Here is a 24,495-nt window from a genome sequence, read left to right on the forward strand (position 1 = left end):
GTCAGATGCTCATGTTAGTGTAATATGTTACCATGTTTAATACCATTTGCTATTACTTACACTTAATCAGCTCTGGAACCAGTTAAACCATATAGGAAAAGTAATTTCAGAGGCTTTCAACTGACAGTTTTCTACACAGAACTTGACCTAAAATTACGACCTGAAGTTCGTAAGATGCAGTCTACGCAGGCAATTGCCTCTAAACAAACATTCATAATTCTCCACAACCCTGTGGGAACAGAAAATCCGTAGGAAAACAGAAAAAGGGAACTGAAAATTCATAGGAAAACAGAAAAAAAAGGCCATAAAGGTAACTCTGTAGAACTGTCTCAACTAGAAAAACTGTCAGAGTTTCCCCTTCTGGCCAGCCTTAATTTACTGCTTCAGCAATTTTATGCTCCACAATTACTGCAAAGCTCCAGCCACAGAGGAATGGCTGAGCACTCCAACCAACATCAACCCTCCTTTTGGTTAAAATCCCAATCTATTGAGAGATTCACACTAAACTCACCCCAAGGTGCACATTCCCATGCACATGTTTTCAAACAGACTCACAACTATACCCTTGAACTCATCAAATGAATTTTTTTTTTAAATGGTGAAATTACTAAGTATGCAGGACTCCAAAACTCAGGTTGTGACTTGCAAAAATTATTTTTGGACTTCTAGTTTCATTTCTTACAGGACACAAGCAGGGTCCTCCGTGCCATCAACTGGGTACTCAGCACCCCAAAACTCATCACTTTTGAAAACCTCATTATTTACTTTCCTGCCTCTCTATAGGAAAGGACTAGACATTTAAATAAATGACATAATCCTTACTACCATTCCATTCATTCATGCAGGTCACTATAATTTACTGCCAGGAAAAATAAACTTCTGCAAAATATTCCTCAATGCAAGACATTCAAAAGGCTCAAAGCAGGAGAGGAGGTGAGAGGGCTTCTAACAAATATTTGCTCAAGTGACTGCATCATCCATGAACACATTTGCTAGGGGAAAAAAAAAAAATGGGTGAAGAAATTTATGGTCAACATGAAACACGCCAGGCTGGGACAGGAAAACGAAGAGGGGGTAGAGAAGGGGAATTTTTAACCAGTTTCATCTCAGCAAGGAAAGGTTTTTAGAGCCTGGCAAGCCCCTGCAGGCAGCCTGAGCCCTGCAGGGTGAGGTGGCCAGCAGAGGACCACACCATGCAGAACTCAGCTCACTGCAACAACTGACACCCATCCCGGCAGCCGTTGCTGCTGCGCCCTCCATAAATTCTGTTTAAACAAGTGTTCAAACAAAAATGGCTTTGCCAGCTCACCTCAACCATGCCCAGAGCTCACCCTGTGACCAAATACTGCCATGGCCATGGAAATCCTCACTGCTTTCAGTGCTGGCTGCCCAAACACAAGCACAGGTGAGCTGGATGGTTCGTGGGCTCTGAAGGATGAGGGCTGATGGTGGGGCTGTGGTCTGATGGCATCCTCATCCCAAAGTCATCTTTCTCCTCCTCTGCTCCACAAAGACCAGCTCTCCTTGGCATTTTCACAGGGAATGTTTCCCTTTTGTACCACCCAAGAAGCTGGCACTTGTTTTCTCTTGGACTTGGATGTTTATGCAGATTTAGGTGGTCTCAGACAGAAAAATACACTAAAGACCATCTAAAACAATGCACAAGTGATATACTTTTACTCATGTAAAACCAATCAAGAACTAGGGAAATTAACATTTTGTCACATTTAAGCCCTATAAGCCCTTACAGTAAGATATAACACAGTAAGATATTCCACAAAGAATCTATGGAGTTGGGCTGTCACCAGCCAAAATAGCATACAATAATCAAATTAATTTTTGCTTTCAGCAGTGATTGATCAAAAGTTCTATTCACTGAATTTGTAATGCTCAGATCACCTCACAAAGGTGGGAGAGAGCAAAGCCCATTTAAGACACACTTCAGAAACCATGGCTGAGATCCCTAAAGCTCCAATAAGAAAAGCCACACTGGTTATTTTGGACAGCAATGCCTTCAAAGTCAATAAAATTGCTCACACCCATCAAGGCTAATCAGCAAGACTAGAGGTGAACAGAAATTATTCCTGAGATTTCAAGCTCTAATTTAGCTAACCACTTAAATAAATATCTGTAAGCCTTATTAAAATCAACAGGATTTAGGTATTAATAAGGTAATATTATTAAGCCTGTGTGTAATATTCCTGTGTAATCACAGCTTTGCTGCTACTTAAAAGTTCATACAGCTGTTTAGAATTTGTCCTCAGGTAAAACACTTCTGAATTTTTATCATCTGTGTTTTGGGGACTGCTCAGAGCCCACCCAACAGGCTCCAGTCAGATTTCACATTTAAGACTGCTGTGAATGCAAACTGCCTTTCCTGAAGCTCCAGATCTGCTTTTCATAGTCAATATCTAGCTTTTCATTTAAAAAAAAAAATCATTTCAGCTATAATACTATAATAACAGGACTCTAAAGGATTGCTTGACAGCTTTCATTGCAGTTATTAAAGTCTGTGTTAGTACAATTGTACAAGTAATAATTAAATTGTAATACTAATGATTAAAGTTGCATCAGCATGTATTATTTGGTCGTCATGGCAAACTTGTGGGTGGATATTGCACATGGATATTACACTTTTTGCCAAGGCAGGGGTAGATTAATCCTACAGGCACGAGTGAGACAGATGAATGTATAAAGTTATGCAGCAATTGGCTGTGCAGTGAAATCTTATCTTTGTAGCGCTGTGAAATCATCTCCAAAATAAACGAGGGACGCATCAACTCAGTTCCAAATGGTTTCACAGAGAAAGCCATTGGTGAAAAGCAGTGTCCTGCCCATGGGAGCTGCACTTACCAACCACGTCCAGGTGGTAGGTGTGGTTGATGGAGCCGTACTGGTTCTCCACTATGCACGTGTAGTTCCCTTTGTCCGACGGCACCACGCTCTCCATGATGAGGCTCCAGTGCTGGTTACGGACCTGGGGGATGCAAACAGACACGCTGGGATCTTCTCAAGCAGAGTTTTACCCTCTCCCCTTCCAAAGGAACTGTTCCCTGGATAATTATTCTTGTGTAATCCACAGCTGGAAGCCTCTTCTGTGCTTGTCTGACAGTTCTGGATGCTGAAATGATTTATGCTTGATCCAGGACAGCATGGCTGCAGTGTGAAAGCTTTCACACCCTCTGCTGTAAATCTACCTGGCCCCTGCTCCAAGCACTGCAGATGTCAGTGCACACTCAGTCCTCCCAGACTGAGCAGGATGGCACCAATTAGCAGTGAGACAACTGGGCTTTACCTTTCAATCCACTCCAAAGTGAATGCATGCCCTCAGGGTATTCCCCATCTGTCTCCAAACAGCCACCTGGTAATAACTACCCATCAGCAAGACAGGATGGACATGATCTCCTGAACATTTAAGTCTTCAACCTTCCTAAAAGCTCAGTGACACAGCTCACATTTTAGAGAAACTGAGGGGTGATGTTTGGGATTCCTCCCAAATACCTCCTGCTGCTCTGGGGTACTCCAAGAAAAAATGAATCCCAGAATCATGCTGCCTTCATGAAAACTGCCTGAAAAAAATCCTCATGGAAACAGAGCATAAGGAGCATTTATCTCACAGAATCCCTCTCAGACAGAATTTATTAAAGGTACTGATTCTGTTCCCATTTGAACTCCAAAGGAGCACTGGCTTTGGTCTCACAGAAAATAGGATCCAGCCCAGTACTGGAAGGATACAGAGCCATCCTTTACATACATTTATTCCCTGCATCAGAAGTTGGCTCCCAAAATGACCTTTTGCTGGCTATGGACTAATTCCTTGTTTTAGCATTACATTTTTGACAAAGTGCTCAGAAAGCTTAACATTCTCTGGAGCTGCAATGTACAATTCTTCAACTGCAAAGTACATATTTCAGCAAATGGAATAAAACACAATCTGCTACAGTCATTTTAATCAGCCAAATGGAAAGCAGTAATTCAGTGCTGTACACCAGAAAAATTTATGGACCATTCAGTGATGCTTCCAGTAACCATACATTCTTAAAACACCATTACAACTATAGCTATGAAATCCTGCATCGTGCCTGACTGTTTTGTAGGTCCTTATCCAGCAGAAAAAGCTACACAGGGCCACATCCCAGTGCCAAGAGCACTTGCTGGAGGTAAAAATGCCTTCAGCTCAAAGCCTGGAAGAGAAGTTCTCTCTATAGGCAGCTCCTGGCTTTCCCAGTTCCCCCAGCTAGTAATTATCTCAATAGCTGGATATGTCTCTTATTGCTCAGTTGTGGACTAATAATTTTAGCTAATGACTGGCCATGTGGGCTCTGAAAAGCAAAGAAAGTGTGGGCAAGAGTCCAGCAGGAGAAGGTGCTAAGCTAATGTCAGAGAAATGTGTGACACAGCCTCAAAATCTCCTGCCCAAACTGAAGGCTTCTCTCCTCAGCCCCTCGTGTTGATGGTCAAACAATTACAGTGGTTTCATCAAAATGATATCTTGATTTTTCTCCAAGCTGTGAAGAGCTAAGGGATAAGTTTATAGAACTGGAAAGACTCTATCAGTGTTATTTTAATATCTCGTTGTTCTGCTAAGCAACCCTTAAAGTCAAAGTTTGGGTCAGGAAGAGTTGCTGTCATAAACCATTGGTAAATAACAAATACTCCAGGTAAATAACAAATACTACAGCTACATATTTTGAGTATTTTACTTCTTTGTGATTTATTTTGAAGGACACTTGGTCAAAGTGGCCTGAACTTCCTGCCATTACAAGTTAAAACACACTCCTCGGAATCAGAGCAGGAGTTTTTAACCAATCTGACTGTAAAACAGGAAGACCAGATCACAGTTCTACAAAAGTTAAAACAAATAAAAATTGCAAACAAGCTGCAGGTAATTAATTTGACAGGAAAACACAAGGAATTGTTTATGTTCAATAAGAAAACATAACTTACAGCCACAAGTGGATATACTGGATGGGAATATTAAAAAGTATTTGTGCAATTTCCCTTCTTGTAACTGCATGGACAGAGATAATATCTTTATAACAAAACAACAGCTTAAGCCACTTTGGGTTAAGCTAAACAACTTCTGCAGAGGTCCAAAGCAGTTATGACACATTGTCAGACAACTGGATTTATATCAGGGATCTGGATCCAACGAGATTGTTGGCTTGGTGCTTTGAGGCTACAAGTGCAGCATTGCAAAGCCCAGGAAAATCCCCCTTTGCTAGGGATGAGCAGCCTCTTGTCTTACTGAAGATTTCCAAATTCAACATTTCATTCTCAGACATGCAACAGTGCAGCCACATCCCAGCAACCACGCAGGCTGAAACACAGGCTTTGGTAATGTGGGGATTTTTAAGTGAAATGCCACATCCCTTAGTCCAGGTGTTTTCCTGACTAGTTATGGACACTTCTAGCACTTTACTGGGGGGGAAATCTTCTCCATCAAAGTTTGGAGGGATAGTTAAAACCACCTCTCCAAAAGATTCATTTTTTAAACTGAATTATCAGCACCAAATGCATACAAACTGCACCCTTAAGTTATAGCTTGGAGGTGGGAAACAAACTGGAATCAAAATGCCAAGGAATATTGATCAGAGGACTGGGAAAGGACAAGGAATTTTTCATATAAACTTTTTGCTTTTGGAGTATCCCATAAAGATCAGTGGACAGTTCTGTTCAGTGTTAAAATGTGTGTCTTCACTGGACAGATGATGTTATAAAAAGTTGTCAGCTAAAAATGGATCGATTTTAAACTCATTTCAAAGGAAAGAAGGATTAGAAATGAAAATACAACTCTCCACAAAAGCAGCATAGTTCAGACTGTGAGAGGTACTGCTCAGACAAGGAGAACAAGCACAGAACACCCCTGGCAAAGGCCACAGGCTTGTGCAGTTGTTCCTGTAATGATAAATGTTCTTACTCTGTATTTACCTGGCTGAATTTAAATGTGTTTAAGACAACTGCAGTGATGAAGCTTATCCAAATGCATAGGTGCAAACACACACGTGTTAATGCTTAAACAGTACCAGCTGATAGAAGTGCATTTGCTTTCTGGGTGGTGTACAGGAAAGAAAAGGCTCCTGTGGTCTCAGAGAGGATTTAGATTATCACCTCAAAGAAAATATAAAATGCCTCTAAAGGCACAAACAAGAGTTATCATCACTTCAAAAAATCAGAGTATAAAGTATTTAGATATTCAATAACTGATCCTGTTCTCCTGATCTCCTCTCCTTAAGGAGGTTGGGTATACCTTGAAAGATCACAAAAGGATCAATTTTGAAATTCACCACCCAGAATTAGTCAGAGTGCAGGAATTCCGCCCTGGAAGCTATCTTGGCCAGAGCATACACCCTCCTGCTGGCCTGCCCGAGTGCAAATTGACTCAAGACATTCCCCAGTCCCAGGGACAAAGTGCTACAGGCCACTATCTGATTCTGATAAAAACAACACACCATGGGATTTCTCAGCTCTTAGCAGGAAAGAGGTGGCTGAGGGATTACTGGGAAGCTTTACGTTTTCCTTCCCTTCCCTTTGTCCCTTAAGGCTTGAAGGGATGATTGTCTCTTCTGTCAGATATGGCCAGGTTTGGATCCAGCTATTCTATCCCAAATATTGTGAATATCTCCAGCAAAAATGCCTTGCAGAGAGCAACAAAGCATTTTTGATGGAGATATTCACAATATTTGGGATAGATTCAAGACAAGCTAATGTGCAAGATTTAGCATGAGCTGCTGTGACACCTGGTTAAACACAGACCAACTCTGATAGACTCAGTCCTTCCTGAGGACTCCTTCATTGAAAGTTCATTGGCATAGGGATGTCAAGAAAATACAATTCTCTCTATTCTAGTATAATTTTGCATGAGCCCACAGTGATTTCACCCTGCCCCTCAAACAGGATGAGGACACAGCTCAAAAAATAAAGATCTGGAATCCCATTCACTGGGAACAAGCTTTCATCTTCAAAGATGATTATTCAAAATGACAGAATATAGAATATACATGGATTTGGTTGATTTGACAATGGTTAAGTAAATCCTACAAGATAATTTAAAATGTAATGTCTTTATGAGCAACAAGAAAAGTCTGAAATCCTCAGTTGTGTGCCCTCTTTTTTTCCTTTGGAATTAAGAGATAGAAGAAGTTATGATTTAGAATTAGAGGTACAGACTTCACAGGTACCCAGCTGACTTTAGGAACAGGCATCTGTGGTTCCTTCCCAAAGCACATACCTGGGAAACTGCATACATTTAATACATGTGATCAAAAGCTTAATTTGTGCCACTTAACTGGCACAACTCTGAATTATTTCACCCAGCTCCCTAACACAGACTAGCAGTGCCAGCCCCACACGAGCTGATTTACCCCACCAAAGATCCCCCTCCCAAAGCAGACATCAGGTATCCCCATCCTGCCTCTCTAGACACACATTTTCCTTCATGGTCTTCAAGAGTGATATCTTCATTTCCCCTCCATCAGATGCAAAGTGTTCAAAATAACAGCCTGGTTACTACCAGAACAGTTACTATTATTTTCCAAGACAGGATTAGTTTGGTTGGGGATTTTTTTTTCCTTAATTGGTGTTTTTTTTTGTTTTTAAAAAAGCACTGAGAAGGGCAAAAATCACTGAATGGGAGCCAATTCGTTAACACTCCACAGCGTTATGAAAGGCAGAAGGTGTTGCCAGGTGTACACTCATAAGCAACAGAAATTTATGGTGTAAGCAAACATAGATGGAAAAGTCTACTTAGATAATTAGTGCTCATGCAGGGAGACTTTCTGGGCTCTGCTCTCTGCTAACACAAATGTTGGAAAAATTGACACTTTCTACAGTAAATCCAGCTAGAGAGGAAAGGAGACGGAGGTTTGTCCTCCTCTGCACTGGAAAACAGATTTTGTGCACTGGCAGGACCTGAACCAACAGCTCACAAAGCAATGGCTCAACCAAGGCAGCTCCCCAAAAACACTGCAACCATGGGGGCAAGGCAGTGGTGCAGGATGGGGGCAGCCTCAGGACTCAGAACTGAGCTCTGTCTAGCAAAGACAATTCATTTGTGTCTAACAACGCCAATTCATTTGTGTCTAACAACCACTGCAAGCTGCTCGGAGCAGCTCAGCACAAGCTCCAGGATGGGGATTCCAACCCTGACACAAGGGAACTGCCTTAGAAACTTCTCCTCCTGGGGGAGGAGCTGCCGAGGTGTCAAGGACATGAGGAAACTGCTGAGGGAAGACCCAGACAGGAGGTGAAGGGGAGTGAGAAATGGCCATGCTTGAGCAGCAATTTGCCACCAAAGTCACGCATTCCCGGTTCCTTGGAGGAGAGGGATCAGATGACCGAATCCTGACTTCTGACCTGACCCAGGCAGATACCACGAGGTTAAAGGTCTGTGCACTAACACACAGAGCAAGCTGGCCTCCCTAAAACTCTCTCTTAATCAGTAACCACCAACTCAGAATAAGACATCTAATCTGAAGCTATTTAAAATTCAAACAAACCCTTCCAAGTAATTGCTGTTACTTTCCCCTCAAATTCTTCTTCCCATTTCAGTTTCACAGGCCATAAACTCTATAGAAAATAATAACTTTTGACTTCCAAGGCTTCCTTTATTAAACTGCCTTACACTCACCAAAGCGGATGGCCATGTTTTTAACAATGCAGCCAAAAAATGAATAGAGAAAAACAGTCTTAATCTGCTTTGCTAAGTCAGTCTTTAGTTTTCCAAATGCGTCTCTATAAATAATCCTTAGCTGCACTGCTAGGCTAGAAGCTTAAATTTCAGAAAAAAATAAATAATTAGTGCTCAGTAAGCGCCAAAGAAACCACCCACCCTTCCCCAGAAGAAAACAACCACCTCTTTTTACTTCCACGTTTGATCCAAAGCCATTAAAATATTTTCTGTTAACTTCAGCAAGTTTTTGGTAGATTTTTGAGTTTTTTTGAGAGGGAGGAGGGCTGGATTTGGGTTGTTTGGTTGGTTTTTTTTTTTAAACAGCTTTGGTCAAGAAGAGAAACCACAAAACGCCACGGCGAGCCCTTACCTTGTAGCCACCAATGCGATGCTCCTGCTTGAACTCCTTCCCGTTCTTCAGCCAGCGCATGGTGGGCGTTGGGTTGCCCATGGCTGGGCAGCGGAACTTGACGGTGTTGGCGGCCGGCACGGCGTGGAGCCTCTTCTCCATCTTGTCCGTGTGTGTCCAGTAAGGCGCCCCTGTTCCAAAGGGACACATCCAGAAACATCAGCGCTGGGAACGGAGCTCCCCCTCCAGCCCCTCGCGCCGGCGCACAGAGCCGCAGGAACCCGCCTTCAGCACGGTTTGGAAAGGGCACAGAGTGGAGATCAGCTGCTGCAAGTGTCAGCCAGGGTTTTGCAAACGGCTCAGACTGCTGCTCTGGGTGTTCAACTTGTGACAAAATTCCAATAATTAACCACAGACAACTTTTGTTTTGCATACATCAAGACAGAGGGACCGTGCTTTCATCAGACACTTTGGGCCTCGAGCTGAGTTACTGCAATGGTTCAAACTCAGAATTTTTGGCCCTCAGCTGTGAACCCAGACAGACCAAGACAGAAAATGGTTGGAAGCATCAGCCCTTTCCCCTTCTGAGAGAAGGGGATAAAAACACCCACCAGTCTGACAGCAGCTAAAGCCTGCTGTGTGTGATGCCAAGGTGAACTGTGCATAGAAACCACAGAAATGTATTTACAAATGGAACATACTTCTGAAATCTTAACCCAAGCAGAGGAAACCAAACGAGTAAATGTGGATCACCAAAAGACATTTATCATTTTGGAGGGGTTACCCACACTAATGAGCCTCCTGAAGTCCAAAGGGTCAGTGACATCCAAAACCATGGCATAAAGTTAGAGTGCCTCTCTCTCAACACACATTTTCTGAGGTGATCATTCTCCCAGACCCTGACATGGCTCTCTTGGCTCTCCCTCACCCCTTGCCATGTCCTGGCCTAGCCTGTGCCCACATGAACATCATGAGAAGCACATTTGTCATGTACCAGCAGAGGAAACACAGCAGAACAAAATTTACAGCTGCCCATATGTTTTTACCTTCACAGAAGTAAACTTGGACACACAGACCCAAAGACAAAGTTATCCCATGCTCTGGTTCCTTGCACAGCTTCATCTACATTTCTTAACGACTTCATGGCATTGCTTCAGTCATCTCACCATAACAGTTGTTTTTTTCTAAGTTAAAGATTCAAGATCTATTTAATAGTAGGAAACATTAATTTCTTTTACAATGGAGTTTTCCTGAAGCAAATCAGATTAGCGTGGAATTTTTAGGACTAGAGGGGTCCAGAAAAATAACTCCATTTCTCTCAGCCCTGTTTCATTTCCTTCATTAGCAGGCCAACACTCCACTATAAATAAATTCTTCCGTTCCTCAAATATTTATAGCAGTTCTTACAATCAGTGCAAACTCAGAAATCCTGCAACCCCCCCTCTCTAAATAAAAATACAGCTGGACAGAAAATACAGGAATAAATCCTTTAACAAAGTCTCTCTCAGTATAAAGAAAACATTCTAAAAGCAAGTCCTATAATGATGCTATGAACGATAAGTGTTTGGGTTTTTATTTTGCCCGAAGTGGCAATTAGTGTTAAAATTAATGAAGTAGAAAAGCAAAGCAAATTTATGCATGTAATCAAAATAGAAAATCAAGTAACTATTGAAAATTTAAACTGCAACACTAAGAAATTGTTACACAGACTAAAGTGAATTAGAGATGCAAGGAAAATCACTGTTAACATTATTTGCTAAAAGCAGGATCACATTAAAACAACAGAAGACTTTAAACAAAGCCAAGCAGAGGAATTAACTGCTACACGCAAGGGCCAAATTACATTACAAGTACACCAGGCAAAGGCAGAATTACATGCTGGTACTGAGGGATTAAAAAGCTGTTTTCCCTGGACTCCTCAAAAGTCTCCCACTGCTGGGCCCTACTTGCAGCTCCCAGAAAGTCAAAGCAAACTGAGACAGGGCAAAGACAATCAACCACCCAAACCAGTAGTATCAGCCCCCCAGTCAGAGCAGAGGGCTTGCTTAGCCCCAGGTGGGTACTGCCAACCCAGCAAGGGTCACTCCTCACCACATCCATCACACAAACCTCTCTCACAGTACGGGACACACAGAGCTCACATGCAGCCTCTGCCAGCACAGCCTCTGAGCCACGAGCTCATCCACGGCAAAGCTGCCCTGCAGCCCATGGGATGGAAGGGCCAAGCTCTGGGAAGCTCCCACCAGGCTGCAGGCTGGGACCAGGGCACTGGAGTCAGTCAGGACTCCAACAGCAGCTCCCCAAATAAAACTGTTTCACACAGCCAGGTTTGTACTGTTATGGTCCAGCCCATCCTCTGGTTTTCTTGAAAATAACTATCCTTTCCATCAACAACCTGCTCCTGGAAATGCCCCAATACAACAAATGGACAGAGGGAAATCTCTGACAGAGATGGGTGCAAAAAGGAGGCCAGGCAGATGCAGGCAGGATTGAAGAGAAGCAGCTCCATTTTGTGGAACACCCCTAGAATGGGAGAAAGGTCTGTTTGGAAAGCTTCTCCCCACACAACCCTCAGCATAGCCTGCAATGCTCCTAAATTACAGGTCAGCTGGGAGAAAAACATACAGACATCACATATGGAAAGCACCATCTGAAAATGCTTCAAGACATCCTACGTTTGGCAGCTCCTCAGCATGTTTAAGAGGAAAAGACAGCAACATCACAAACCATCACACTTGCCCTCAAATTGTGCTTTCATTCAGTGATTGATCTGATTAACACACAGCATTCTTCTTTATAGATTAAATCATCATAACCTAAAACACCTTTTAGTGCTTCTATTTGTCTTGAGAGGAAAAACACTGAGCTTCACTAAAACTGATAATGAACAGTTAATGAGTTCATTGTCATGAGTTCATTGTAATGACTGCTCTCACGGGCCACGTCCATCACATCCCATCACTGCCACCAGGACAGGTGATGTAGGTGGCACAATTGCTGAAAGTTCTCAGTGACCACAGGGCAGACTCCAGCATGAGGCAGCAAGGAGCAGCAGGGGAACGGGTGGGAATTCCTGATTGCTCAGAGTTCTCATTAGTGAGGAAAATATCCTGCTGACCCACACTGCACACACATTACATCTAATCAGCCAAATCTCCTGCATGTGAAATTGAAATTAGGAAGCCCAGGGGACCACTTCACTTCAGGACTCTTCAGTTTTTATTTGGACTTCTCTAATACAAAGAAACACAAAAGTAGTCAACTCCAAGGCTGCCTGACAAGCTCCTCAAGCAGGCAATAGAGAGCCATAAGTGACCACATCAAACCCCTCCAAGGTTTGCAGTGCTATTGTATTTGACCTTTAATTAAAAAACACTTCTAGGCAACATCCAATTTTTGCTGCTCCCCTGAGTGGGTTTCCACTCTATAGGATTTGATGAATTTGAACCTTGTTTCATCCTTTCTGAAACTCTTCAAGGCATGAAAGGAACAGCATGTGGATTACATTTAGATACTTTTTGTTCTTGGTGCCAATTTACCATTGCTTGGCCCAGAAGAAATTGTTTAAAGGGCGATAAGAAAAAAAAAAAAAGTCATAAAGCCTCCAGTTGCCTGACCAGAATTCAAGGCAGAGCAGCAGCATCTTCAGGGCTACCCAGAGGTCTACAGAATAAATTAGTTGGTGGGCTTGATTGCAACCACCACGACAGCTGCTGCCTTGCCAGTATCAGGTCAGGAGTACAGAAATCCCTCAAATTAGGGCTACCTCTCAAAATCACAAGGAGGACAAGGCAGTGAGTGCCAGCAATGTCTTTTCCACTGCTGCCAGAATGATGACCAGCACTTAAGCTTGTAAAAGCAAGTCCTTGGAGATGACCCTCCAAGAACCAAGCTAAGGCCCATCTTTAGAGTAACAAAGGGGAAATCTCGAGTTGCCAACAAAGGCATTTTGTGGAGAAAGGGGACTGTTTTGCAGTGGAACCAATCCTGCACCTTCCCCAAGAGCACTAATCCCTTCAACAAAAGCTGGAAGTAATAAAAAGCCATTCAGGATGCAGTCTGGAACAAATCTACCACAGTGTTTTTTCAGACAGTTAAAGTATCTGTCAAGCTGAAGGGACAGCAAATGCTCACTCTGCGTGCCTCTCACTGAAAAATACACACAGGGCCAGTGGTCAAATGCACATGGGTACACCAGTGCCCTCCTCTCCCAAGGAGGAGCTGCTCCTCACATCTACAGAGTCACCTACAGCCTCCACTGACTCCAAGAGCAATTGTATTTTCTGGGCAGCCTTGAAAATTGCACTAGATTTCCTCAACAGCCTCTCCACCTGCATTCAGAAACCGTGGCCTCTGAAATATGTATCTGCAACAGAGGCAAAGAAAATAAAACAGCTTAAAAGAATACTTAGCAGTGTAAATAAAACAGCTCTAAAAGGTTTGTTTTAGTTTTAAGTATGCAGGAATGAGAATGCCAAGGTTCAGCTTCCTGTTGAAGGCACTGCAGCCATTTCCTGCCTCATCTCATCATAATTAACATGCCAAGACAGCTGGACTTTATCAGAATTGTTTCATCAAAAAGCAACAACCTTTGAAGACTATGGCCTTTTGTTTCCATCAGAAAAGGCATAACCAGGCCAATTTCCATTGCTTATCCTTCATGATAACAGCTATAATTTGTATGTAAATTATCAGTTAAATCATTTGAGATCTGCAAAGCTCAAACCATGATTGAGGAAACACTTAAAAGGCTTCTGTAGAAGGGCAGCAGCCAGGGACCATTGTGAGGTCGTGGACTTTGCCAGGCTCAACATCCCAGAGGCGGAGAAGGTAAAGGGCATTTGGCCATTGTGTGCACTGCCTGCCCCACAGCACACCCAGCCCCTGGCTCACTCCTCCACCTGCCTTGTAACACAGTACCTGCAATTACATGTGGCCTCCTGGATGTGATATAGAAAACTTGGAAGAGGAAAAGAAGGCTTACAAGGCACACCACACCAAGTCCCACCCCTGACTTCCACACATGAATTGTCAAATCTCAACCCTCTTTCAGCAGCCCTGTATTAATCCAAGGGAGTTACTGTGATGCAGCTCTTCACTGAGCACAGAATGCACGGAGGGACACGGTGCCACGACCCTTCAGTCATCATCCTGCTCCCAGCTCAGAGCCTGGGAGGCTGTGCTGCTCCCCCAGCAGACAATGGGCATCTTTTAAAGAGCAATCCAACAAGGAGTTGTTTCTGGAACGTTCTGCTCAGGCCCAAATCCGTCTTTTGCAGTTTCCTCCCTTCCATCCCCACGGCTGCGCTTTCCCCGCCATCCGCGATGTTTGAACGTTCCTGCCTAAAAGGCATTTTTCACTGAGAGCAGGGAAAGTGTGCTGGCCCCTGCTGCAGCACACAGCCCTGTCCCAGCAGATGGACACTGTCAAGGGCCTTTCACCAGCTCCCCAATCAAGATTGATTAACAGTAGCTTAAAATGATAGCTCGTTTTACAAGAACGTCATTAGCGCAACTGCTGGGCACTGCTCCCTGTGGCTGGAAGGGCAGGAATCCTTCTGAGGCCATTACAGAGCACAGCTGCCTTGAGAGTAGGTCCTTCACTTCTCCCAAAAGCCATTTATGCTCACAATGGATCACCAAAGCCATCACTGCAGATCAGAAGCACAATTGTCACCGAAAACGTCACAAGCCCTTTTCTGACCAATACCAGTAAAGCTTTAAGGAACACCAAACATCAGAAGTGTTTCCTAACAGGAATTTCTAACCATGGGTCCATCTCAGGGCAGAACTAACACTGCCTGGATTGGTGGCTTTTGCCTAGACAACCTCTTTTAAAAGCAGTGTCCCTTTTCCAAGCTCTCCAATTCTCTTTGCCACTGCATTCCTCTGTCAGGGCAGCCTCCAGCTGCCTGATCTCAGCCCTTTCCAGAGGCACCTGTGCATCAGCCCAGGGTTAATCACACTAACAGATGGCAGAGGCCAAACAGGCAGCTAGGAACTTATATCACTTTAAATAGCATCTAATGTTTCACAGCTCCAGGCCGGGGGCAGCCGCACACAAAAGGCACAAACCACTGGGGCAGCCCAAAAATCAGGCTGTGCTTTCTCACCTGGACACTGCTCCAAGCTGCAGCTCCTGACCAGGCTGAGCAGCAAATACAGCCCCTGCCCACTGTGGGTGCTGCTCACTGACATCTCCCCCAAAGGATTTCTCCTCTCTCTCTGTTATTGAATTTACCAGGCACCAGTGACAGCAAACCACCAGTCACCGAGGGGGTTTTGCAGCACTGCACAGTGCATCAGGAGCCAATGTGAATTTTACATATTTTTTTTCCTCTTAGAGAGTGCTCTATTTAGAGCTTATTAATAGCTTTATGAATTCTCTAAAGGGGATGGAGTTTAACACATTCAGATAGGTCTAAGATTCTTTTAGCCCATTTTCATCACACATGAGTAACATAAAATGTGGGTTTAGCATTGAATCGCCTTCTTTGCAACAAACCTTAAGGTCCTTTGCAGACAAAAGAACTTCATTGTCTCCAAATTCATCTTCCCTGGCGAGATTTCTGCTGAGATTGGGGATTTAAGGATTTTCCTCCTTACAGCTTAATTTTTTTTAAAGTTTTCATATCACCTTTTAACAAAATGAGCTCGATCTTTGTTTCTTCTGTTGAATTTCTGCTCAGATTCAGGAAAAGTTAGTTCATCTGTCAGAGTCTAAACCAGACAAAGACCAAACTTCGATTCAGAAAGAAAGGAAACTGCAGAAATGCCAGGAAGAAGGAAAAAAAAGAAAGTACAGACCAGAAAAGCACGTTCAAAAGAATATTAGTTTATTTTTATTTTTCTTTTCCAAGTTATGAGCTACGAGAAACAGAAAACAGAGGAGGACGAGATACAAAGATATTTGACAGTACACGCAGTTAACAATTAAGAAGCTCTGAAGACAGGAGTGCAAGAGATGGGACAAAATTTTCCACGTGGATCTTGCTAGTGACTTCTGGCAGCGACTTCTGTTACTTACTCATCTGGTTGCTGTCATTCACAAAGTCCTCGGACCCATCATTGTCGTCTTCATCATCCCCAGAGGAAAGAGCATCTGCACATTAAAAACAACCAAGTCTTTAAACCAGCCTATTTTTATTTTTTTTACAGAAAAATAAATTGATAAGCTACATCTTAGACTGTATATTAAGAAGAACAAGTGTTTATGTTAGTTGTGCAGAAGCTAGAGAAAAGAAAATCCAGCCACAAAATCTGCCATTTCCATGTAAAATTGTAACAAAACTAGTTAAAAGTCCTGAAGTGCTACAGAGTTTCCCAAGGGAGTTTGCTAATTGCAAAAATCTTTCTGCTTAATACTTTAACTTCTGTTACAGAAATGCAGTTGAACAGAACTGAGCATCTCCACAACAATTTATCTCTAAACTTGAAGGATGTAGAACACACATTTTCCTCTTCTGATAAAAACCTGTATTCATTCTACTGGCTTTATCATCATCATCGCAGCAACTCTGTCTAATTTAATCCTGGTCAGAGTGGCATAAAACAGAGAGCTCTACAGCAACTTGTTATCTCTGTAGAGCCCATGGAGCAAAAAGGAGCAGATAAAAACTGAGTCCATTTCAGGGTCAGGACAAGGAGAAAAATCCCCAAAAATTTGGGGATACAATTTAAAATTTGGGGATAAAATTTACAGCTACAGAACTCAACTCACTGTGCCCTAGTGGGCCGTTTCATATTAGCTCATAAAGTGTCTTAACATCCCATCTTACAGCTTCTGCATGCAAAAACCTGTGTTTGACTCACTCACCTGTAACATTTACAATGAAGTACAGAGTATCACTGTCTAGGGTCCTAACAGCAGTGCAAGCATAGAGGCCCGAATCTCTGGCTGTGGCATCCTTAATTTGTAAGTACTCCCCAATAATCACTGTCCTATTGTCGGGCCCCAAAGGGAGCCCATCCTTAGTCCAACTGATCATGACGGCGTCTCGCAATTGACAGCGCAACTCAAGCGTCTCTCCTGGAAGGGCTGAGTAAACATCTGGCTGAGAGATTTGGTATTTGGTTGGCGGCTCTGCGAAGGTGGAAGGAAAGGAGGAAAAAGTAGAAGAAAGAGAAGGGAAAGGAGAGAATTTCCAACACAGGTCAGTCAAGGCCCTTTTCATCCATGGAAATCAAGTTATGTTAAATTAAAAAAAAAAATAGTTTCATCCAGATTAGCCCAGTGTTCAGTGTTGTTAAACCGAACTACATGCAGGTTATTTTCACGAAGTTCACCAAAGTGAAGCTCAGGCACTTTTGATCAGTGTCTTGGCATGTCCCTTGTCCCCAGCACCACACCAACACATGACACTTCTCATTGGTCACAGAGAACAGGGGACAATGGGGGTTGCAGAACCTGGAGGCTTCAAAGGACTTGTAGGAGAAGGAGGGGTCAAAAGGCAAATCCATTTTCTGTCTTAGCATTTGGGTCCACAATTCCAATGAAGAATTTTTTTTCCCCACCTGATTTTATTTTAGGTTGCTTTTTAATTTTAATAACCTGGGAAATGCTGTTTTGAAAGAAAAGGATGTCCAAACCCCCCTTCACTCACTAAGCTAATAACCATGAGTTCCTATACACAGTATACATGATGCCTTTTATTTTTCTCCCTGTGCCCATCACAAAGTCTCTACATTTCCCTTCTGCACTACCAGCACTTCTCTCTCCATGGCAGTTACTTTTCCCTTCAAATTCTTTTTTGCTTCATTACTTATTTCACAACCTCTGCCCAGTGAATACAGCAGAAACCCAGGAGCACAAGCAAAGCTTTCAGAGTCACAGTACGCGCAGAAGTTCCGAGCGCAGTGGCTCATCCGTCAGCTCCCTTTGGTAACAAGAAGAATGTCAAACCACAGTCTTTTTCCAAAAAAACATCCTTGGAAAACTACATCTGCCTATAGTTACTAGAGCTTCATCCCTGCCTTGCAGCTCTCAGCAGGGGGAAAGAAGCAGCAGCCCCGGGCACTGCAGACTGTCTCCACAGTGCAGTGGGAAGGCTCAGCACACCTACCATGAGCTTAGGCTGTCCCACAGACAGGCACTGCTTCTGCAACTGGTGTGTCCCCACCACCACACTATCCCTGTCCCAAGGGCCTTGCCAAGGGAGGCAGGAATGGTAAATAAAGAAGCACAGAGGCATCTTCTGTTTGCTCATGGGGAGGGTCAGAGCGCACAGACAGCTGCTCCCCGAGCACCCCGGACACGTCCTGCCCTGCACAGGCACAACCTGTGTGCCCAGGAATAAATAAAACACCTCTCCGGCTGCTTGGGACTCTCAGGGAGCACTGAAAGGTGGCTCTTTGATGTCCACACTTCCTTCTAAGAATGCCAAAACCCTGAAACCAGTGTTCCTCCTCCTTGGGTTGTCATTTTTTGTATCACACTTTCAACAGGGCAGCCTGAAACAAGCACCACATCTGAGCAGGCCTGGAGATGGGAGTTTGGAAATACTGAAGTTCTGTCAGTAGTTGAGTTTTCTGCAGCCCTTCAAGGAGCAGAGGGTTGGACTTGATGGTCTCCATGAGTCCCTTCCAACTCAAAATATGATTCCATGAGCACCAGAAGGGTCCAGCATGGTGGAGGACTCATACATTTAGGTATCAAGTTCTACTGAAGGACTTTGAGACTCAATTTTCCTCCAGCTCATCCTGCAATCCTGTCATTACAGGAATGCACCCTATCAAAGGTTCTCCTGCCTTTTTCATTAGGGCAAACATGTTTTCCCAAAGAACAGATTTGACACACACACACATCAGGGTGGCACATGAAACCCATCCAAACACAAACAGTCACAGAGACTGTAAAGCTTCTTGGATTTAGATTTTATAATGAGGTCTCTAAACTTTCCAGTTCCATCTCAAGAGTCTAGGACAGGCTCCAATACAGATTTATACCTCTTATAAACTAATTCAGTCTTGCTGATATAATCACAAACCCACAAGTCTGCAATGCAGGTGTTTCACTGAGTGCTACATTATGCTCTTAGAAATAGAATTTCCAGAAGGAGCATGGGCTCCTTTCTACATATATTTCATCACAGTAATGAGTGTGTTAGAGTCTGCTTGAGAATTTTTTTTAATTAGTTTTACTGTCAAATAAAAAAGGTACCTGATGCCAGGTATATAATTTACTTTGAAGTTAGTAAGACTTCTTTGTAACGCTCTACCTGCAAAAAAAATTCTTTCACGGAGTTTACACTCTGCCAGCAATGTACTGGAGTCTAAAAATGTCTGTTTAAACTTCTTTAAAAGCCACCTTGGGTGATGATACCTCAAACCTCCTTTAAATGCATTAAAGCCTTCTGCTGAACAGTGCCAGGAAACTCACAGGATAAGCCCACACACAATTAAAAGGAAATTAAAATGAAAATAATTTTTTAACATCACATCCCTGATTTCATCTCTTTTTAAACTATTAACTCCAAATTTGCACTGAGTCTTTCAACACAAATCCAAATCCAAACTTAAGAATAGTAATTAATTTCAAAACTACAATTTAAAAAATTCCTTTTACAAAGAAAATCACTGGTACACTAAAGGAAAAACAAGTTTCAAACGGGTATTAGCATTTGGTATAAATTATCCTCCTCCATTTCTTTCTCTTTCGAGTATCAGGGAAGATGCAGCAACGTGTTGTCATGATATAATGAAGTCATGTTTGGAAATTGTGAGTTATTTCAGGTAAGCCTTTGTGTTGCCAAACTAGAATGTAGCAGCACTTAAGACTGTCACTTTTTATAATGTTTGCCTATAAACTTTTTTCCAGTGTGGGTTTGAAATGGTGCCCAAAAGCAAACAGAGAACAGGTGGGATTCCGAGGCATGAATCCACCCAACAGCTTCACTGCGAAACTCAACCAGTTCAAACTGTTCACAAATTCCCAGCAGCACATAAACAACCTGTGCTGCAAAGTTAACTCTCCCTGGGACACTACACAAGGATTTTTACGCTGCTCTGAAATTTAGGGACAAATTTTGAACTCATGTCCATGCTGTACCTTCAAACCAGCGGCTCCCCTGTGGCTGACAGCAGGGTTCTGTCCCTGCTCCACAGGCAAGGTTTGATATCCTGCTATCACATCCAGCTCCTCCAGCCCTCTTGGAAGCTCAGCCATCACCAGAGGCCTGTGAAACAGCCCTTTGCTGGGTTGGTCAGGTTAGATATGAAGAAGTTTCTACAATGAGGGTGGCACTGGCACAGGTTGCCCAGAGAGGTGGTGGGTGCTTCATCCATGGAAACATTTCAGGCCAAGCTGGACTGCTCTGGCTGAAGATGTCCCAGCTCATTGCAGGGAGCTCCAAACCATCTAAGGAGGCACAGGATTCCTTTTTAAGCAAATCCTGTAACTGTGGCATTGGTTCCTCCTGCAGAAGTGCACTACCTGACATGGATTACACCTCTCTGTCGCCCCTTAGAACACCAAACAAGCAACATGCAGAATGACTCTGGGTGTTCCTAAACACTGCAGGACAGGGGACACTGCTTCTGCTATTTTCTGCTCTCAGCCACATCCTTATTGATAACAGTGGTGCACACAATGTATTTAAACTTTATAGGTGGAGCTGTTGAACAATACTGCCGTGGAAAACCAAGCTGCTGTTAAATAAACAGCTGTGAACTTTTTCTCTGCCTGCTCATACAGCCTCACAGCATGGTTTAAGCCATCCAGCCATCAAGTGGGGTAAAGACTGTTTGCATAAAAGCCGTGATCACAATAGAGAAATGGGGACACTCTGACTGCTCTATTTCAGATTATTAAGATATGCAATTGTATTCCAAATCACGTTCCTGTTCCAAATTTGGTCACCGAGAGGTTTATACTTCCTTAGGTTTTAAATTTATTATCATCATAATTATTAGTCTCCATTTACCAAAAAGTTAACAAAGAGCTGCTTATCTTAAGTCTCAAGTCATTTAGTTACTTAGTTACAGAGCCAAATAATGAAACGATCAGCTAATAGCTAACCCCAGCAAAGATTCTCACACAACTCTCCAGAACACAAAAGCCTCAGACCCCATCAAGCCACTTTCACTTCAAAAGGCTTTAGTAAATAACTAAACACTCACCACAGTGTGCCCAGAAGGGTCAACAGACCTGACCTGTCAAGAATCCAAGAGGTTCATTGCAAAACTGAATGTCCCTACAGGGAACACCAGGCTGCCAACCACCACCACCACCACCACCGCTGCTTCTCCTGCCCCTCCTCATGGTTCTCCTGCCATTGAGGGAATTCCAGGAGACCACACTGGATGAACAACATGGAATGGGGACATCAAATAGGTCTCATGACTTTGGGCTCCCTGCAGGAGGCAGCCCAGGTATCACCAGTCAGGTGTGCAGCCTTCCCTCCCTCCTCCCAGGGACATGGTGATGGGACTCTCCCTTAATTTAAGCTGGCACACCAATATCAAGAGGATCTCCATGCCCTCTTCTGACAATGGATGATAAAATCAGCCTGCAAAAGACACAGCCATCAGTTTAAGAATGCAGAGAGTCATTCCTGGCCATGGTGACCACCTCCCATTAGCCAACAGCAAAACAAAGGCCCCTTAGACAAAGGGGCACAAAACAGTGTTTGCAATTCATCCATCAGCTGCTCCAAAGGCACTGCATTCCTGCTGTCCCATTTGTACTGCCACTATCAGCCAGCTGCCAGCTCTGCCCAGCTCTGCCTCTGCCAGGCACCATCAGGAAGTCTCTGTTCTGATAAAACACTTTCCTTTCCAAATTGCTACAGTTCCTCCCATAATTTTAAAACACTAACAATTCATTATTTTTTAAATCCCTTGTCCCTGAACAAGACTCCAAAGACCAAGAATCATTTCCTCCCACCCAATGTATAAAATCATTAGTTGCTCAAATCTGATTAAAAAGATCTGGGCCTGGTAGAAAAGCTTCAACACAAAACTTGAAAGAGCTACCCATGATAGTTACAAACATAAATATGTAGCAGATTCTACATCTTTACTTGTTCCTTTAACAGAAACTCCTGGGCTGCTCTATTTGACAGAGTTTCACAAAACAAAGGGCCAGATTCTCCAAAATAACTTTTTCCTGGCATGTTCATTAGCATTGTTATCCTTATAGAATAAGAACATAATCATCTGATGGGTAAAGAAATGAAACCAGACCAAAAAAAAAAAAAAAATTATGTGAGGAACAGGAATAATCCTCTTGCCCTGGAAATGAACATTTGCAAAATAAAGTTGCCACATCATACATGGCTGGTGCTCCAGCAAGTGTTGAGCTTCCAGCCACACTGACCTGGACCATGTCAACTCCTACTGAGTGCTACATATACTAAAACCATCTAAAAAAAAGTGAATCTCCTCCAATTGCAATAACTTGCCAATGTCATCATGGGTAAGGGAAAATATTACACTGCACTATATCTTGTTTTCCTAAGCTTTGAAGGCTTAGAAAAATAAAAAATTCTGGTGAGCAACAAAGCGTTTTGCCACTTGCGGACTCTGTGGACAAGAAAAAATCCCTGCTAAAACCAGAAATTATCCCCATGTGATTATATCCCATCTGTCTGGGGTCAGCAGGGAACAGTCCCCAGGCAGCATTTGGCCCTGGCTGCAGCCACACAGACCTCATCACAGCCAGTAGAGGAGGGCAGTGGGACCAAACCTCACGAGGATTTTGGCTGACACAGGGTGAGGGACATGAAAAGTTTCATCAGGGCTTTGACCAAGCCAAGCAGTTGGGTGGATGTGTCTCACCCACCCCGTGGTTAAGGAAAGATTCATTCCCAAAGAGAAAGAAATTATACTTGTCTAGGCTTCGTGCAGAGATGAAAAATTCCTACAGCTCGTAGCCTGCTTGCTCCTACCTGTCTTTATAGCCGTGGTTGTTGAGTTACGGCTGCACAACCTGCGTCAAAATCGCCAAGTATCACATGCTCCTGGGCTTGGCCCTGTGCTCTGTGCTGCTGGAAGCCAGGCCAGGGAAGACTCAGAGCATGCCAAGATCAAAGTAAACAGCAGAGAGACCAGCGAGGCCAGCTCCTGCTGCTGGGAACTGCCCTGCCATTCTTCCTGTTTGTCCCATTGCGCACGGGCAGCTCCTTGCGGGGCGAAGGGTTCTGCACACCGCAGCACCACAGACTGCTCTGCAGACAGGGCAAGAAACAGCAAAGCACCAGGATGGCTTCTGCTCCAACACTTGGCAACCATGGAGGGAAAGAGCACCCCCAACCTTGAGAAGCCACACCAAACCCCCTAAAATACTGTCCTGCTGTCTGGAATTCCATTAGTTTGATGAGAAACTAAAGGCCATCTTCAGGATCTGAATGCTTGGTTCCAGCATTCACCAAATCTTGACCATCTTGCACCAGGATGGCTTCTGCACAAAGACTTGGCAACCATGGAGGGAAAGAGCACCCCCAACCTTGAGAAGCCACACCAAACCCCCTAAAATTACTGTGCTGCCTTCTGTAGTTTCATCAGTTTGATGAGAAACTAAAGGCCATCTTCAGGATGTGAATGCTTGGTTCCAGCATTCACCAATTTGACCATCTTGCACCAGGATGGGTTCTGCTCCAACATTTGGCAACCATGGAGGGAAAGAGCACCCCCAACCTTGAGAAGCCACACCAAACCCCCTAAAATTGCTGTGCTGCTGTCTGTAATTTCATCCTTTTGATGAGAAACTAAAGGTCATCTTCAGGATGCGAATGCTTGGTTCCAGCATTCACCAAATCTTGACCATTTTTGTTCAAGTCATAAACTCCACCATCTGCTTTAAGTAACAGAGTGGGAGTCTCTCTGCTAAGTGAACTGAGAAGTACAACAAACCTAAGACACATGTAACACAATCTCAAAAATAATTAACTGCTCTTCAAACTCATTACAGAAGAGTCTTCTCATGTAATCTATTATACAATACAAAGGGGAAATGAATCACGTTTTGCCAGAACCTCAAATGAAAAGCTGAAAAAAAAAATTAATCTTCTCTTTCTAAAAAAGCAGAATTTGAAACTAGGAGCATTTTCTTATTGTTCGTTCTTTCAGCAAGAGCAGAACTTCAAATCTCCCTGACTGAACTCTGCACGTAACCAAGTGGCAGAGCAATTAAACCAGCTCCTGTTGTTCAACCCAGCCTTAAAGTGTGCTTGGGAAAGGCTCCATAATAAGATATACAGCCTTGGGAAAGCGTACCAGCACGTATATTTGGTTGCAAAAGGTTTTTCTTGGGCTCAGTATTTTCTTCCATTATTCCAATCTGCAGCACTTTTTCAGATTCTTTATTTGCATTTCAAGAGCAACATAAAACCTGAACAGAACGTAGCATAGATCCAAACATAAAAACAGAACCTTTTTCTTCCAGGTTTGCCAAAGTCCATGCTCAAGACTATTACTGCTCAATGTGCAAAAGAAATAAATTACAACTGGGAGGTTAAAAATTGCACAATTTAATGTT

General features: G+C 43.3%; 1 protein-coding gene across 9 annotated transcripts in view; it reads right to left on the minus strand.

Moving 5' to 3' along the window:
• Positions 1 to 24,495, minus strand: part of FGFR2 (fibroblast growth factor receptor 2) — a 79,704-nt gene that overhangs the window by 42,697 nt on the left and 12,512 nt on the right. For 5 of the 9 annotated variants that reach the window (XM_074545324.1, XM_074545321.1, XM_074545323.1 and 2 more), the window contains 4 exons: positions 16,837 to 17,103; positions 16,048 to 16,122; positions 9,042 to 9,211; positions 2,854 to 2,977 (listed from right to left, as the gene is read on the minus strand). In XM_074545324.1, coding sequence (XP_074401425.1) covers positions 2,854 to 2,977; positions 9,042 to 9,211; positions 16,048 to 16,122; positions 16,837 to 17,103 — 636 coding nt within the window. The remainder of the gene's footprint in view (positions 1 to 2,853; positions 2,978 to 9,041; positions 9,212 to 16,047; positions 16,123 to 16,836; positions 17,104 to 24,495) is intronic. The other 4 variants (XM_074545326.1, XM_074545325.1, XM_074545328.1 and 1 more) reach the window with 2 other exon arrangements.

Source organism: Zonotrichia albicollis, chromosome 7, assembly GCF_047830755.1.
Source record: "Zonotrichia albicollis isolate bZonAlb1 chromosome 7, bZonAlb1.hap1, whole genome shotgun sequence".
NCBI classification, from domain to species: Eukaryota; Metazoa; Chordata; class Aves; order Passeriformes; family Passerellidae; genus Zonotrichia; species Zonotrichia albicollis.